At 42.6% G+C, this 15551-nt stretch overlaps 3 protein-coding genes across 3 annotated transcripts in view; 2 read left to right on the top strand and 1 right to left on the bottom strand.

Annotated features, from left to right (window-relative positions):
- Nucleotides 1–15551, top strand: part of LOC306914807 (kelch-like protein 24) — a gene marked incomplete at its 5' end in the record, with an annotated part of 245141 nt that overhangs the window by 175453 nt on the left and 54137 nt on the right. The window lies entirely within an intron of this gene.
- Nucleotides 1–15551, bottom strand: part of LOC306915829 (protein bicaudal C homolog 1-like) — a gene marked incomplete at its 5' end in the record, with an annotated part of 48536 nt that overhangs the window by 696 nt on the left and 32289 nt on the right. Inside the window, one exon of the mRNA XM_079493468.1 lies at nucleotides 548–693. Coding sequence (XP_079349594.1) covers nucleotides 548–693 — 146 coding nt within the window. The remainder of the gene's footprint in view (nucleotides 1–547; nucleotides 694–15551) is intronic.
- Nucleotides 6275–15174, top strand: LOC306915703 (protein regulator of cytokinesis 1-like). The gene is made up of 14 exons (XM_079493235.1): nucleotides 6275–6317; nucleotides 6646–6778; nucleotides 6867–6989; nucleotides 7322–7558; nucleotides 8453–8623; nucleotides 9080–9229; nucleotides 9357–9504; nucleotides 10025–10161; nucleotides 10400–10495; nucleotides 11725–11871; nucleotides 11943–12074; nucleotides 12464–12574; nucleotides 13640–13798; nucleotides 14553–15174. The coding sequence occupies exons 1-14, from the start codon at nucleotides 6301–6303 to the stop codon at nucleotides 14607–14609; spliced, it is 1818 nt and encodes a 605-aa protein (XP_079349361.1). The 5' UTR covers nucleotides 6275–6300; the 3' UTR covers nucleotides 14610–15174.

Here is a 15551-nt window from a genome sequence, read left to right as displayed (position 1 = left end):
CACATTATGACACACACGTACATCAACACATGTAGCCTACACAATAGAGCGTTGCAGTCCCACCCCCTTTCAGAAAGACGCGAGGCACCAGGAGATAATTCCCCATTCATTTTCCCCATAGACGTTTCAAAAAGTATTTATATATATATATTATATTAAAGACCTTTAAAAGCCTCGGACAAATGACAACTCATGACAATAAACACATTTGTTTTTGGACGAATAAATAATTAGAAAGAAGTAAAACAACAACAAAGTGTCGTACCCTGCCCTTTTTTCATCTTTCTAATTATCTGTTCGGCCGAAAAAATGTGTTTATTGTCATGAGTTGTCATCTGCCGAGTTGGCTTTGTCCGAGACTTTAAAGGTCTTTAAATAAATACTTTTTGAAAAGTCGGGGGAAAATGAATGGGGAATTATTTCCTGGTGCCTTCGCAGGGGGTGGGACTGCGACAGTCTATGTAATACACTGTGTGTGTGTGTGTGTGTGTGTGTGCGTGCGTGCGTGCGTGCGTGCGTGCGTGCGTGCGTGCGCGTGTAAGCGTACCTCTTGTTGTGTGAACACATCAGTGTATTTGGCCACGCCCAGCTGCTTAAGCAGCTCAGCCAATCGGTCGCAGTCCTGCTGTGGTGAGGGGCTTCGCTGGCTGCAGGTCGACGCCCTCCTGGATGAGGACACGCCCCCACTCTCCGCTGCAGGTCAAAGGTCAAAGAATGTTGGTGTTATTGTTTACCAGTAAAAAACACATTGAGACTAAAGTCTCTTTTACAAGTGTGAACTGGCCAAGAGACAAGGCAAATAATGTTACACAGCTCTGCCAGTACCAACAAAATAAATACAGGACAACATTTAGGACAGACAAATAACATTCGTAAGTACAGTACCCACTACCTATAAGCTCAAGGCAAAAACAGGAAGATCTAATAAAATGACCAATAAATACTGAAATAAAGTAACAATGTTTGCTATATATTACTAAACTAATATATGACTAGACATGTCCGATGCCTCGAAGCAGGAGCATATAGTGCCAGTATTTAGAAGCTCACAGAAAGTGTCGTGTCGCCCCCTACTAGAAGAAGATGTAAACATAGGGAAGGAGCTGTGATCTGGTGATGAAGAGGAGGGTGAAGAGGGTGAGACGGGTGGCGACGAAGATGTGGAACCACGTCTGTCTCTCCAGTTCTCTGAGTTACTCCTCGGACACACCCACTACAAGAGAGAGACAGACAGGCAGAGAGACAGACAGAAACATCAGTTACTCCTCTGCCACGCCCACTGAGAGACAGACAGGCGGAGAGACAGACATGCAGACAGACAGGCATGGGCAGACAGACAGACAGACAGACAGCTGAGTTACAGTTAATAGATTTTCATATTTAAGTTCATTTTAAAAGAAAATACTAATACAAATTTTAATATTTTAATATAATAAAAACAATAAAGCTTTGATACTGGCATCCTATTTATATGTCGTTAAAATAGTATACTTAATATAATAATATAATAACGCTTTTCTCTATAAATACTAAAGGTAATATACATTGAATGAAACATAGCATTGAATGTTTAAATACTAAAGGTACTATACAGTTTAATGAAACATAGCATTGAATGTTTAAATATAAAATGTATTGAATCTTACCTGCACCTGTCCCTGGGTGGCGCCGTTGGTCAGGTAGGGCTTGTATGAACTGCGTCAGGCGCAGTTCGTCTGCGGGCATGGAGCTGCGTCGGCCAATCAGACGCAGTTCCTCGGCGGGCATGGACTTGGAGAAACCCAGACCGCTCCAGGTGTCTGTCGGAGTTCTGACCTCCGAGAGCACTGGCTTCCTCTGCATCGCTACACACACACGCACGCACACACACACGCACACACACACACACACACACACACACACACACACACACACACACACACACACACACACACACACTTTTTGAAATGGGGGTCCGTAGACTAATGCATCTCAAACTGAGGGTCCTTGAAATTAAACGAGTTTAGAATCTCTGCTAGAGCCGTAAAAAGTATTAGTTTGCATTGCACAGTGCGCTCAGTGCGCTATTTCCGAACGCGCCCTATATCTCAATGGGGTATTCCTAAATAAAGAATTTGAAACACAGTGAGGTCAAGGGTCAACAACTCACCTCGGGTCGCTGACAGCTTCTTCTGCTCATAGTCCTAAAAAATCACACCCGTGTGAACTGAGTGGTGTAAGGTTTTATATAGCATGATCAGCTGTGGTCTGACGTAATAAGGTATTATATAGCCTGATCAGCTCTGATCTGACGTAATGAAATCACACCCGGATGTGATTTCACAACTGGCTTTTTTTGTGCAGAGAAAATGACCACGGTTGCTACGGTCATCCAGTTCACCCGGGTGTGATTTAATTACGTCAGAAATTATTTTGAACATAGCAACCATGCTCATTTTTTTCTGCACACAAAAGCCAGTTGTAGGAGTGGTTTACACCACTCAACCATGCTCATTTTTTTCTGCACACAAAAGCCAGTTGTAGGAGTGGTTTACACCACTCAAAAAAACACAAACAGGAAATGATGTCATAGTCCTAAATAACACAAACAGGAAATTATGTCATAGTCCTAAATAACACAAACAGGAAATTATGTCATAGTCCTAAATAACACAAACAGGAAATTATGTCATAGTCCTAAATCACACAAACAGGAAATTATGTCATATTCCTAAATAACACAAACAGGAAGTTGTCATAATTGTGTGCTGTGTCACTGCGGTACTCTCTTTTTTTGAGTGGTGTAAACCACTCCTACAACTGGCTTTGTTAGTGCAGAAAAAATGAGCATGGTTGCTATGTTCACCCTGTTCACCCGGGTGTGATTTCATTACGTCAACCACTCCTACAACTGGCTTTGTTAGTCTGTGCAGAAAAAATGAGCATGGTTGCTATGTTCACCCTGTTCACCCGGGTGTGATTTCATTACGTTAGACATGATTTCATTACGTCAGACAGGCTATATTACACCACTCAGTTCACACGGGTGTGATTTTTTGGAGAGCGTGGGAGTCCTAAAACACTAAGCCTAAACCTAACCCTAACCCTGTAAAACAAACGCCCCTTCAGCGAGCATCGACTCCCACTCTCAGGTAGTGTCACTGCTGCGTGATTATGAATCCCACCAACGTTCTAGGGTAGACCCGCCTCACCATGTGTGTGATTGGCTCCCGGGAAGGCATAGTTTTACTGAGGTTAGGCCGTTCGGGTTAGGTTTAGGGGGGTGCATACTTAGTTTAGACTAGTCATTGGTTAGACATGGGTTAAGGTTAGGTTTAGGTGTGCTGCCCCGTGGGGGGTTAGGTTTAGGGTGAGGGTTTGAGATAGGTTGTAGTTGTAGGAGTAATGACTGGTCGCAAAAACGAGAACTGTCAATCACAACGACTACTGGCCAATCACAGCAGGGCTTTCCTAGAACTGCGGTGGGATAAATAATCTGTGAATTCCTATGGACTGACAGCAGTGACGCCACTACGTTTAGTAATATAATATGGGCAGAGATTCCAGTCGCAGCAATCAGAAATCACGGAGCTGTAAACGTCGGGATCATATTGCGCTGCTGTGCCCAAAAGAACAGATCTACAAGCTGTCGACAGCCATGACGCATGGCGCAGTGCGTTGATAGCTTGTATATCTGTTTTTTGGGGTAGGAGTGTCTCGTTACGTGTTGGAAGCTGCTGTGAGAACGCAACATGAACCACCCGACGTTTACTAAATGTACATGAGGTGAGGTGATGTCTGCAAGGTAAATGTAGTAAGTAAGTAGGCCTTGCCGAGCCATGAGGCCAATAGCGTGTACAAATGGAAATAAATGGGCCATGGTTCCCTTTAACCAAATAGGTCTGTAACTCTGAGTGTGTACAGTACAAGTGTACACTCTCAGATTAAATAATGAATTATAAAGTTACAGAACCACTGCTATTGAAATTGTACATCAGAGCGAGGTGAAGTCCACATAGCAGCTGTGACTGTGTGATAAAACCGTTTCCAGGAACGGTTCCACATGTAATGGAACCTATTCCTGGTTCCTCAATGTTGGACCCGGTTCCTCCGGTTCATCCAGTTCTGGTTCCTCCGATTCCGGTTCCCTCCGGTTCTCGGTTCCCAACCCTAGTTTACAACAGACTCACCTCAGTCTGAGGAACCAGCGTCGTTTCTCTCCTCAAGCTGTTCCGTCTGTCGGCCCTCCCTCCATGTCCGCTAGTAACACTCTGACACACACACAAACACAGACGACACACACACACACACACACACACACACACACACACACACACACACACACACACACACACACACACACACACACACACACACACACATCATTAATGTCCGGAAGAAATCTTGTGTCTACTGTACTTAAAAAAATGCCAACTTTTTATGTTTTAGTTTGTAAATGAATGACCTTGTGAGAAAAATATGCGTTGTGAATTTGTTGTGTGTGTGTGTGTGTGTGTGTGTGTGTGTGTGTGTGTCGGTCTCTAAGAGAGCTGTCTGGCGCTTATAGACAGCTATCTTGTTAAGTATAATTGGGCGCAGCTGGCACGCCTGCCTGCTCTCACAGTGTTTTCTGTATCAAATGAGAAAAATCAGACCCATCTGAACTGAGTTGTACTGTACTGTACTGTACTGTACTGTACTGTACTGTACTGTACTGTACTGTACTGTACTGTACTGTACTGTACAAGGAACATCCAGACCCCCAGGAACGCACCCAGGGGGACGGCCCGGGTTCCGGTGACCCACCCCTCCCCGCCCGCATCTAAAACGGTCGAGAAATGACAGAGCTACCGAGTGGAGGTCCCCGGGGGGGTTGTCACCTGTTGGTACTCTAAACAGACAGACATAGGGAACCTAAAAAGACAGACAGACAGACAGACAGACAAAGGGACACACATTGCTGTTCATTGGAGTGGCTGCACCACTCAAAAAGAAAAAAAGTCTGGTCTCGGTCTCGACTCCCGTCGGTCTCGTCTCGGAATCGATCCCCTACCAACCTGGTCCAACCTGGTCCAGATCACGGTTCTCACCTGAGGAGGGAGTTCTACTTCTAGGGTTTAATACTACAGCTAAATCATTCAATATTTGTATTCTTTTTCTTTATCTACAAGTAAAAACAACTGCAGAACGTCCACTCCAAATAATGGCTAGTGATCAGTTCCACCCCCACAGGGAAATGGGAATACACAAAAAGCGTGCCATTGAATGCAATTTCAAACGCATTTTTTTATCGAAATTATAAATCAACTTTAGGTTGGGCCGGGGAATCTTTCTTTATGCTCTCGCATTTATTTGGTTTGTGTTTGGATTCGTCGTACACGGCCAAAATGTACCCTGTGCTCCTGTGACGTGATGATGTTCCTTTGCTTGCTGGGACTCCGTGTTCCCTCGCCTGTTTGACCAATGCTGCAATGACCTGTGTGTGCGTGTGCAAGAATATTAATATACACTGTCACTCTTTTCTGCTGCTGCTGGGGCAGTATTTTTTATTTATTTTATTTAAGGCATGTAGGGCGGGTTGATACTAGCCTACTGTACAAGCAAACACACAAGTAAACACAACAAATGTCTCTGCGCTCTCTCTGCCACTAACCTGACTCCGCCAGATGGGGCAGCAGAGAGTACACTGGGTTCCCCCCTCCTGCTGGGGAACCCTGCAGTGTACTCTCTGCTGCCCCATCTCAAGGTCAAGGTAAACTTTATTGTCCACAAGGGAAATTTGTCTTGGGCTTTCACCCCAGCTACAGCCACACATAAAACATCAATGACAAACAAAAATACATTACAGCACAGATGATGTGGATAATCTAGCCTCACACAGTTACTGCTGTTTCAGAGCCTCGTTCAACATCTTAGTTGATGCTGGTACAAACGATTTCTTAAATCTGATGTACTTCCACTTTGGTTCTTTGTATCTTCTCCCAGAGGGCAGAGTCAGGTTACTCTGCCACAGCCCACAGTGCCAATTTGCACCCCACTGCAACTTGCTAATTAACAATGTATTTTGCAATTTTTGCACCTGCTGAACCTGGCTCTTGGAATATACCAATTTGTGGAGATAGGGGGGAATACATAACAAATATTTTCCCCCTGGAGCCAAGGCAGCTCATAGTCATATACTAACCTCGCGTCACCAGGGTTACCACCTCGGAGGACCCCCGCAATATTTAAAAAGTTCACACCATAGAGTATATAAAGGAGGGTTCACACATGTGACACGCACCTGAGGTGTAAAGTGGAAAAGCCAGTGGTACCATAATCATGAGCACAAGGAGAAGGTTAGTAATAGTAGGTATTTGTATGTGAAAAGTGAGATTAAATTGTTCTGTTGACGTTGTGTGGTCCTCACTCCTCCTAATCCTGGTAGAAACATTAGCCAGTGTGCATATATACAGTAAATTATTTGAACATGGAAGACAAAACCCAAATCAAGATTTAAACTGTCAACTACTTAATTAACATTGTGGGACTCATTTATTTTACTTTTTGAGATGTTCAGCTTAAAACTCTTTCAGTTCACTCCAGATATATGTTGGCCTATCGAACTATACTTGTTTACACTTGAGCATCTGATCTCTAACTTGACCTCATCTTCTTTCATTCCAGTATAGTTCATGCAGAGGAGGCAGTGACCTACCTCAGCAGGGCTTTGCATAGACTGGGGGACATTTGGGAGGATGTAGGCATTCTAGAAGAACAGCGCATAGAGAGAACACACATTGTGTCTAAACACATTAAAGTGAGTTCCACATTATCTGGCAGAAGTCAGCCATCGGTTGGCCGTGGTAACTGGATGGCTGATAAACACCTGTTAACTTGTATTTAAGGAATTGCTGGACAAAATGATTGAGGAGGAACAGACTATGAAGACAAGAATGGCGGCAAACATAGCACTGTTTCAGCAGGAAATTGACATGCTGGGCAAAAAACTTAATCTGCCCCCCTTTGAGGTACATTCCCACAGACACATTTTAGATTTTTAGTACGTCATTCATATTATGTTTTGTCCATTGACCCATTTTGGGCGGGAACCCCTTTTGGTGTTAGCATTATGTTGTGCTTTAGCTATTGAAAAATAGCAGATCTACAAGCTCATAGCGCGCCACCGAGTGGCGTGCTACGAGCTTGTAGGTCTGCTATTTTTGAAAAATCAAATAACGACTGACATAAAAACTTAGCTTTTTCAGAAAACTGTCATTTTCAAACAGACATTTTTAGAATCTGATCTCAGGTCAAAATGGGTTAAAATCCTTGGTACAACTTTGTCACCATGTGTCTTTAGGGAGAAAGGGGCGGTACCATGCTGGAGCTGGAGAAGGCAACTCGAACATGTGTGGAGGATTTGCGGAGACAGAAGAGTCACAGAATGGAAGTGCTCGGTGGTCTCGTGTACACAGACCGTGAGCTGTGTAACGTGATGTGTTGTTCCCCCTACGACGCCGTCAGCCATGATGATGTACCATCCCTGGAGCAGCTACAGGCCTACCGCTCCTACCTGGACAACCTGGCCAAAGAGAAGGTTTAATGCTTGGTGTTTATTTATTGCAATTTCCCAGTTTTATTTTATGGCTACTTTTCTGAAGTCCTGGGGTCACTGACCATAGTGCAGATTTTACTTAATTAATTGACAAGAGCTTGTAATATCAAATCCAAATCAACCAAAACACTCATTCTTTAGTGTGTGTTTGTTTTTTGATTGATTGAAATATTTATTAACAGTTTGCAGAATTACAGTACATTTCAAGCACAAACTCAATACAAAGACTTAACTGTGTGGACGACCCAATTAAGCATTACACTTGTTTACAAGAGGGTCCACCATGTTCAATTCATCAAAACATTTAGAGACGTACAAATAGACACTTCTATATAGTCAAAGAACAGAACAGGAATTCATCATAGAGGTAAAAAGGGAAAAGAAACATATACAGTGAGGGGAAAAAAGGTGGGGGGGGAAGTTGTATACTTTAGTAGTGCTGTCCAAATGGTAATGTATGAGAGTCAAGTCTCCAACTCAACCACTGCACTTATGCTGGAGAACTAATCGGTAAACCCTTTAGGTTTGACTATTGTTATCCTGTTCAACTATCTTGTGTTGACTTGTAGTTTTACTCTACACACAGGAGTCAATGTTTAGGTCTTGGCATGGATATAACAGTTTGATCATCATGGCTGTAAGGGTACATGTATGAAAGCTAGTCATAGCTAGTCATAGTTAATTTGAGTCACATTGGAGCTAAAAATGGGTCTAGTTGTGTTATCTATGAAATGGCTGACAATCTCAACCTTTTCGTTTGGACTTCTCCTGGGTTCATGTTGTAGAAATGCCCCTCCTTACTCAAGAGTACTCAACCCTATACATTTTAATCACAAAAAACTAAATGGCATTCCTGCTTTCTGTCTGCTTTTTCAGGAGCGTAGGCTTGAGGAGTTCAGCAGCATAAAGAAGCGGGTCATTTCGTTAATGGATGATTTGGAGTTGGTCCCTGAAACCAGTTTTGAGAAGCAGGTGTTATGTGAGGACGAGGCATATTTCTGCCTGTCCATCAGCAACCTTGATGGCCTCAAACTCCACCTCGGTCAGGTAAAGGCTTCAGATACACTTTAACCACTTGACTGGCCCCCATGTTCTTTTCTCTAGTCTAAACCAAATCGCTTAGAACTGTGAAATGGCCAATCTACAAGATTGCAATGCATTGTGAGCTGTAGGGTTCATAAGTTATGATGCAACGGACTGAATCAAGTGGAAAAATCAGACCCATCTGAAGTGAGTGGTGCTGTACTGTACTTGTGCTGTACGTACTGTACTGTACAAGCCCTCCACCCTGGCCTGTGTGTTAGGCTGTGCAACAGTGACACTTGGTGGTGAACAAACACTATTTATTTTATAGGAGTGGTTGCACCACTCAAATGTTTGACAAGTTAACCATGGTTCATAATCCTATTCACCCCTCCTGTCTGTAAATAAAGCTGTGATGGAGATAAAGAATATTCATAGAAAGACTTGCCAATCATCCATTTTGTTTGTTTCTTCCACCAGATGGAAGAAGCAAAGCTGCAAAATGAGCAGTATTGTTCTACAATTCGCTCCAAGATCCAGGACCTGTGGGAGAGACTGCACATTCCTCAGGAGGAGAGGGAGGTCATGTCTGACCACATGCTCAATTCCAAGAACAGGAATCGAGAGGCGGTAAGACATTGTTGTGATACCATTTCTCATTGTCAGCATATTGATCAAGACGATCGCTAACAAGGTGTACTGCAAATTGAGATAAATTGAAACTGGCTGTCATTGGCTGTGTGTTCTGCCTGACCAGCTCAAAGATGAGCTCCAGCGCATGGAGGTGCAGAAGTTGAAGAACTTGAAATCTTTCACTGAGGTCATCAGAGCTGAGGTTGTCCTGTTGTGGGACAAGTGTTTCTATAGCCAGGAGCAGCGGCAAGCCTTCACTGCCTATTACGATGGTGAGTGGCTGACCTGACACCCGATCTACTTTGGTAATGCCGGGAGTGCAACAGTTAATCTATTATAAAGAAAATCTGTCTGTAAATGCACCAAGTCTCTGTGTGTCTACGTAACTCGAGAACCGTTCGCCCCACCAAATTCAACACACGCGTTTCACACCCCCACAGTGCAGTGCCCGGTGTCAACCGCCACAAAAGGCTTCTGCCCGGCATCTGGACCTGATCACCCCTATATGCATAATTGATAATCAGACAATTGGTCCCTCTTAAATTCATCAATATTCATGGCTGTGTTTGCTATGATGGATCTGTGCATACGTCAACCACTTAAACCAACTCCCATCTTAGTTGAAAATGGCAACGATTAAGATTAAGCTTGTAGATCTGCTGTGTTCACCAAACGTTAATCGTTCACGTGGTTAATGAAATTGTTGAACAAAGGCGCATGCTCTGTAATATCCACAATTCAGCCTTTTCCACAAATGTGTACATGTCATGCAATGATTGCATCTTTCTCAAGACAACTTCACAGAGAAGCTTCTCAGCCTGCACGAACAGGAGGTGGTGGTTCTCAACAAGTACTATGAGGACCACAGAGTACTGTTTGAGGGAGTCACACAGTGGCAAGAAAACTGGGAACTCTTTGTGGAGCTTGATGTGAGTACTCTGTCACACCCTGAGGATTGTGTGCACTTATGCCTGTATTTAGGCCAGGTGGGTGTTATCTGTTTCTCTCTTCTCTGGCGGGGTGTGGGGGGGTGGTGTGTGTTTTACAAGTTAATATTAAACCAGAATAGAACCTTTCGTCTGAATGTGTTTTCTGATAATGAAGATAACACTGTACAACCTTTTACTTTTAGTAACAACTCATTGTATGCATATTCTTCCACCTCAGAAAAAGGCCAATGATCCCTCCAGATTTAACAATCGAGGAGGGAACCTTCTTAAAGAACAGAAGCACAGGTCTGATATACAGAAAGGCCTGTCCAAGGTGAGCAGATCTTTAAATGTTTTCTATAGGCACAAGATACATTTGTCTGCACGCTTGCCTGATGACAAAATGATCACCGATAACTGTTGGTATTCAAATGCTACCCATAGAGGCCCACTTGTTTTGGTTTTGTAATTGGCATTGCATTGCATGTGTCGACTATGCCTAGAGCCAAAAAAGAAACTCCCTTCCCTGCATCTCCCACAACAAACGGAAGGTTTGGGAAGTTACTGCTTACTGCATGGTTGGTGCATAGTCAACACTGGCCAGTAGGTGGTGGTCTTTAAGCATGTACTGTATGATGTACTATCTAAGTCTACATAATGTGCTATCTAAGGGGCTAGGCATGGCCCGTAGCACTTGCCCTAGCCTAGCCCCTTAGATAGCACATTATGTAGACTTAGATAGTATTTTAAACAGACTTATAGCTTGTTACGTAGACAGCTCTAGAATTGCACTTTATGTAGTCATAGCACTTTATAGTACACATGTATAATATATTATATAGTATAGTATGTATAGTTTACATAGATGCTCCACTGTTACGTTCTTAGTCTACGCATGATTCATGATAACTACTTTTTATATATGTGATGTATGCCATGCTTTTGTTATTGCTTAATGTAAATCGCTCTGGATTAAGAGCGTCTGCTAAATGCCTAAATTGTAAATTGTAAATTGTATGATCTGGGTTCAACAGGCCAATGCATATGGCCATGGCTTGCAGTTGAACCGCAAGCTTAACCCTGGCAACCCTATTTAAAGCATGTCAAAAATGGCAGTTTAAAAGCTCATCTAACCAATTGTGAGCTTGTAGATTGACCATTTTGTCTTACATAAATACAGGGATGAGTCATTTAAAAAATAACAGACATTTTGATGAGACAAAAGTGTCAGGTACTTTATTATTATTATTTTTTTTTACATCATGCATTACTGGTGGTGTTACTTGTACAGCATTGATGGTGCTTTTAACTTTTACAGCACACAGCAAAATCCTCAGTGTTAAAAAGAAATCACACCTGTGTGAACCGAGTGGTGCAACTACACATTTATTGTTATAGTTACTGTAACCATGCTCGTTTTTTTTGGTTGCTAACCATAGCATCCATGCTCGTTTTTTTTGGTACGAACAAACACGGGTACACGGGTACAAAGCCAGTTGTTGGAGTGGTTTGCACCACTCAAAAATGACCCGGTTTGGTGTCAATGTCCTGTTTCGTCTCCAGCTAGAGAAGACCCTCAAGGCACAGGTTGAGGCGTGGCAACAAGAGCACGGCAAGGACTTATTTGTTAACGGGCAGCAGTTTATCAACTACATGGCAACGAAGTGGAACAACCTCCAGGCAGAGAAGGAGCTGGAAAAGATGGAGAGGGTAAACCACACTGGACTAATAATCAAGTCATCTCATTTGTGAACGGTTTTTCAAATGATCCTTTTTAACAGCAACAGAAGAAGCTCAAGCTAAAGGAAGAGGAGATCCGCTTCGGTACTACAAGAATGACCCCAGCCAAGAGGCGGCTGGCAGCCACTCCCACCTTGCCAAAGGTCAGCTCCGCGCCTGCCAAAATGGCAAAGGTAAGATGCTGTGAAGAGTTGTTGTGGTTCATAGCAATTGAATGAATACAAAAACAAATCTAATCCATTTAACCCATTTTGACCTGAGATCAGATTCTAAAAATGTCTTCTACATCCTGACAGTTTTCTGAAAAAGCTATGTTTCTATGTCAGTCGTTAAATAGCAGACCTACAAGCTCGTAGCGTGCCACTCGGTGGCGCGCTATGAGCTTGTAGATCTGCTATTTTTCAATAGCTAAAGCATAACATAATGCTAACACCAAAAGGGGTTCCCGCCCAGAATGGGTGTATATGGATTTAAAACGTTTTATAATAATTAAGAAAATTGTTGCAGCCCTAGTTCATTATAAAATCATTCTGCACGGTAACCCACTACCTTCATTCCACAGTCCACCAGCTCCCCAACACTCTCCACATCCAAGGCTGCCCACACTTCAGGCTTTGGAACAGCTAGCCTTAAGATGGCACTCCACTCCAAGACTATACTGTCTTCTAGCCAGGTATGTTCACACTGATCTCCTGCCATGGTTTGCCTTTTTGAGTGCTGCAACCACTCCCTTACGGAGTTATGGGTGGCTGGGTGGGTGGGTGCCTGGGTGTCTGGGTATGAGCACGAAAACAGCATGGTTGTTTTTCACCACCTGTGCGCAACCTAACACGCACACAAACACACAGGCACGCTCGTCAGGAAAGTTGAAAATGAGATTTCATCACTGGCAGTGTGGATGCGGTGTAAGGCTCTTTTCTTTCCTCATGAGTTCAGACTGAGTAGTTCATAGTGGTACAATGAACCTACATTCAGGCGAGCAAAGTCCCAAGGAAAAATAAACTACAATGACATCACTGTAGTCACTGGGCAACACACTTTAAAAAAATGAAGTAATGACATGTAGGGAGATATTTACACTACTATAAATGAAAGGTGGGAAAGCATGCCAATTTTGCCAACGTTTTAACCCGGGTGTTTAGAAATGCAAACCGCAAGTAAGTCCGCCTGAGTATTGACAGACTGTACTGTACCCAGGGCCGGATCTACCATATGGGCACTTTGGGCACGTGCCCAGGGGCCCTTGGGTACCAGGGGCCCCTCAAAAAAAAAAAGTTTTGATTTTTTTTTTTTTTTTAGCTCCACAGAAAATGTCCCTGCTAATCCGAATGAAATAAATGGTGTCTAAAAAGATTAGTGTTTTATTGTTGGTGAGAAGGGCAGCTAAAAAGTGCAATTGTGTGTGTAAAGCAGCAACAATGTGCTAGATTGGCTGTCACTCTGGGGGGGGGGGGGGGGTAGGCGACCGGAAATAGGCCAATATAACGGCATAAAACTGCCCCAAAACGGCTCAAAAACAGCAAAAATGTTTTTTGTGCCCAGGGGCCCTCAGAGGTGTTAATCCGGCCCTGACTGTACCATCCTGTATTGGTGAGGTCCCCTATGTGGAAAAGGTTGAATTGTTCTTTTAAGGAGGTTTAAACATTATGGGTACATTAATCATTGGACCATAAATATCATCACACCTAGCTCTGTTTTTAGTTGAAAGCAAATGGTAACTCTTGGTTCCCCTCCCCAGGGCGAGAGAACCCCTGGACTGGGGAAGCCTCGGCGTGCACTGGAAAAAACTAATGAGAACAGCAACCCCCAAGGCTCCTTAAGCCCAAGAACCAATGAGAACAGCCCCCAAGGCTCCTTAAGCCCAAGCTTATCTGTCAGAAGCTACTCAGAATTTGCGGTAAGTCTTTGACTGTACACCAGGGGTGGGCAACTTTGACGATGGAGAGGGCCACTATATTTCCACACTCACTCCAGAGGGCCACATTGCATATTACTGTCGTAGCAAAAATAGCCGATCTACAAGCTCAAAACGTGTCGCAATGTGACACGTTTTGAGCTGATATGTAGTAGTTTCATTTGTATTTTGTATAATGAGTTTCATCATTTCAGATGTGATGCTTAATGTTAATTTGTTGACCGACACTGTAGGTTTATGTCTGCCTCTCCACTGCCAACTTAAACTTCCTACACATTAAGACCATAGTTAAAAATGCCTCAATGGAATAGGGAGACGACCTCAGAGTCCAAACAACTACAGATGGATTTTCTAGTTCTAGAAGTCTTTGGTTGAACTCAAAACATCAGAAGGAATTTCCTCTTAGAAGAGCAACATGTTGGGTGTTTTATCTCCTCTGCAATATACAGTCTATGACTGGTTTGTAGCTGGTTTGCATGCCATAACATTATTGTTTCAATTCTTGAGGTCTTAACAAAAAGTGAATTATTGGCTAACCCTGCACTAAATACTACCTACCTTAACATACTTCAGCTACCTTAGTATTGGCCATTATGTTTCTCTGGTTATTTCACAGGTGAAATGTATCTTGTTTGTATCAGTATTCAAATCTCTAACAGAAATGCCTAGTCTAAAGACTAGCAGTGCCTCTTGTATGTGAACAGTTGCTGGAATGATGCTTTTCCTTTCCTTGCAGCAAGAATTAACCATGGAAGGGCAGATGAACTCAACTGAAGTCTCGCATCACCAGTAACTGCAACCAGGAGCATCTAATTGCAGGATTAGGCTTTTAGTTTCAAATATCCATAACCTGGATATCTAAAATCCACATTCTGCATAATCTACAATATTCTTACTAGGAGAAACTACCATTTCATATATCTACAATATTCTTACTAGGAGAAACTACCATTTCATATATCTACAATATTCTTACTAGGAGAAACTACCATTTCATACATCTACAATATTCTTACTAGGAGAAACTACCATTTCATATATCTACAATATTCTTACTAGGAGAAACTACCATTTAATTTGTTTGTCCTAGTAAGAATTGTATTTTCTGCTAGTAAGAATTCAATATCCAGAATGTTAATTTAGATGCAGTTAGGGATATCTGAAACTAAAAGCCCCATACACATGAATGTCAAAAGTGATGTCATTCCTCCTAGGAAGAATGAGGTTATGGATATGGACAGTTAGGAGGAATGTTTGAGGGTGGTTTGATTAAAAGTTAAAACGGCTTGCCATAGACTGTTTAATTGTATAATGTATAATTAGTTTTTATAGAATTTGAAATAAAATGTTATATTTGTCACACGTGTACTTTGTGTCTATTTGTAATGAATGCATGAAGCGTATTTTTCTTACCCTGAACTCCACATTTAAAACGATGGTCCTCGGTTGAAAGCAGAACGATGTCCTTTTCTATATCGGTGTTTGGTTGTCATTTATTCCCCACGTACTGCAGCTTACTGTACGTATATCTGCTGCTCATACTGCATAGCTACTTTTCGTTTTCACTTGATTTGAAATGATGTCATTGCACCTGAAGGGTCTGAAGTCTACATTCACACAGGTTTCATCATCTGTGTTTAAGGAGTTTACTAATTACTGATAGTGAATGGTATCAATTCAATCTTTATTGCAGACTCGGGGGAATCCATATCACAGTACAAAACAACAGAATCTA

This window comes from Electrona antarctica (assembly GCF_951216825.1).
Source record: "Electrona antarctica genome assembly, chromosome: 22".
Lineage (NCBI taxonomy): Eukaryota > Metazoa > Chordata > Actinopteri > Myctophiformes > Myctophidae > Electrona > Electrona antarctica.
The sequence above is the reverse complement of the archived record's forward strand: the minus strand, read 5'-3'. Positions and strand labels throughout refer to the sequence as shown.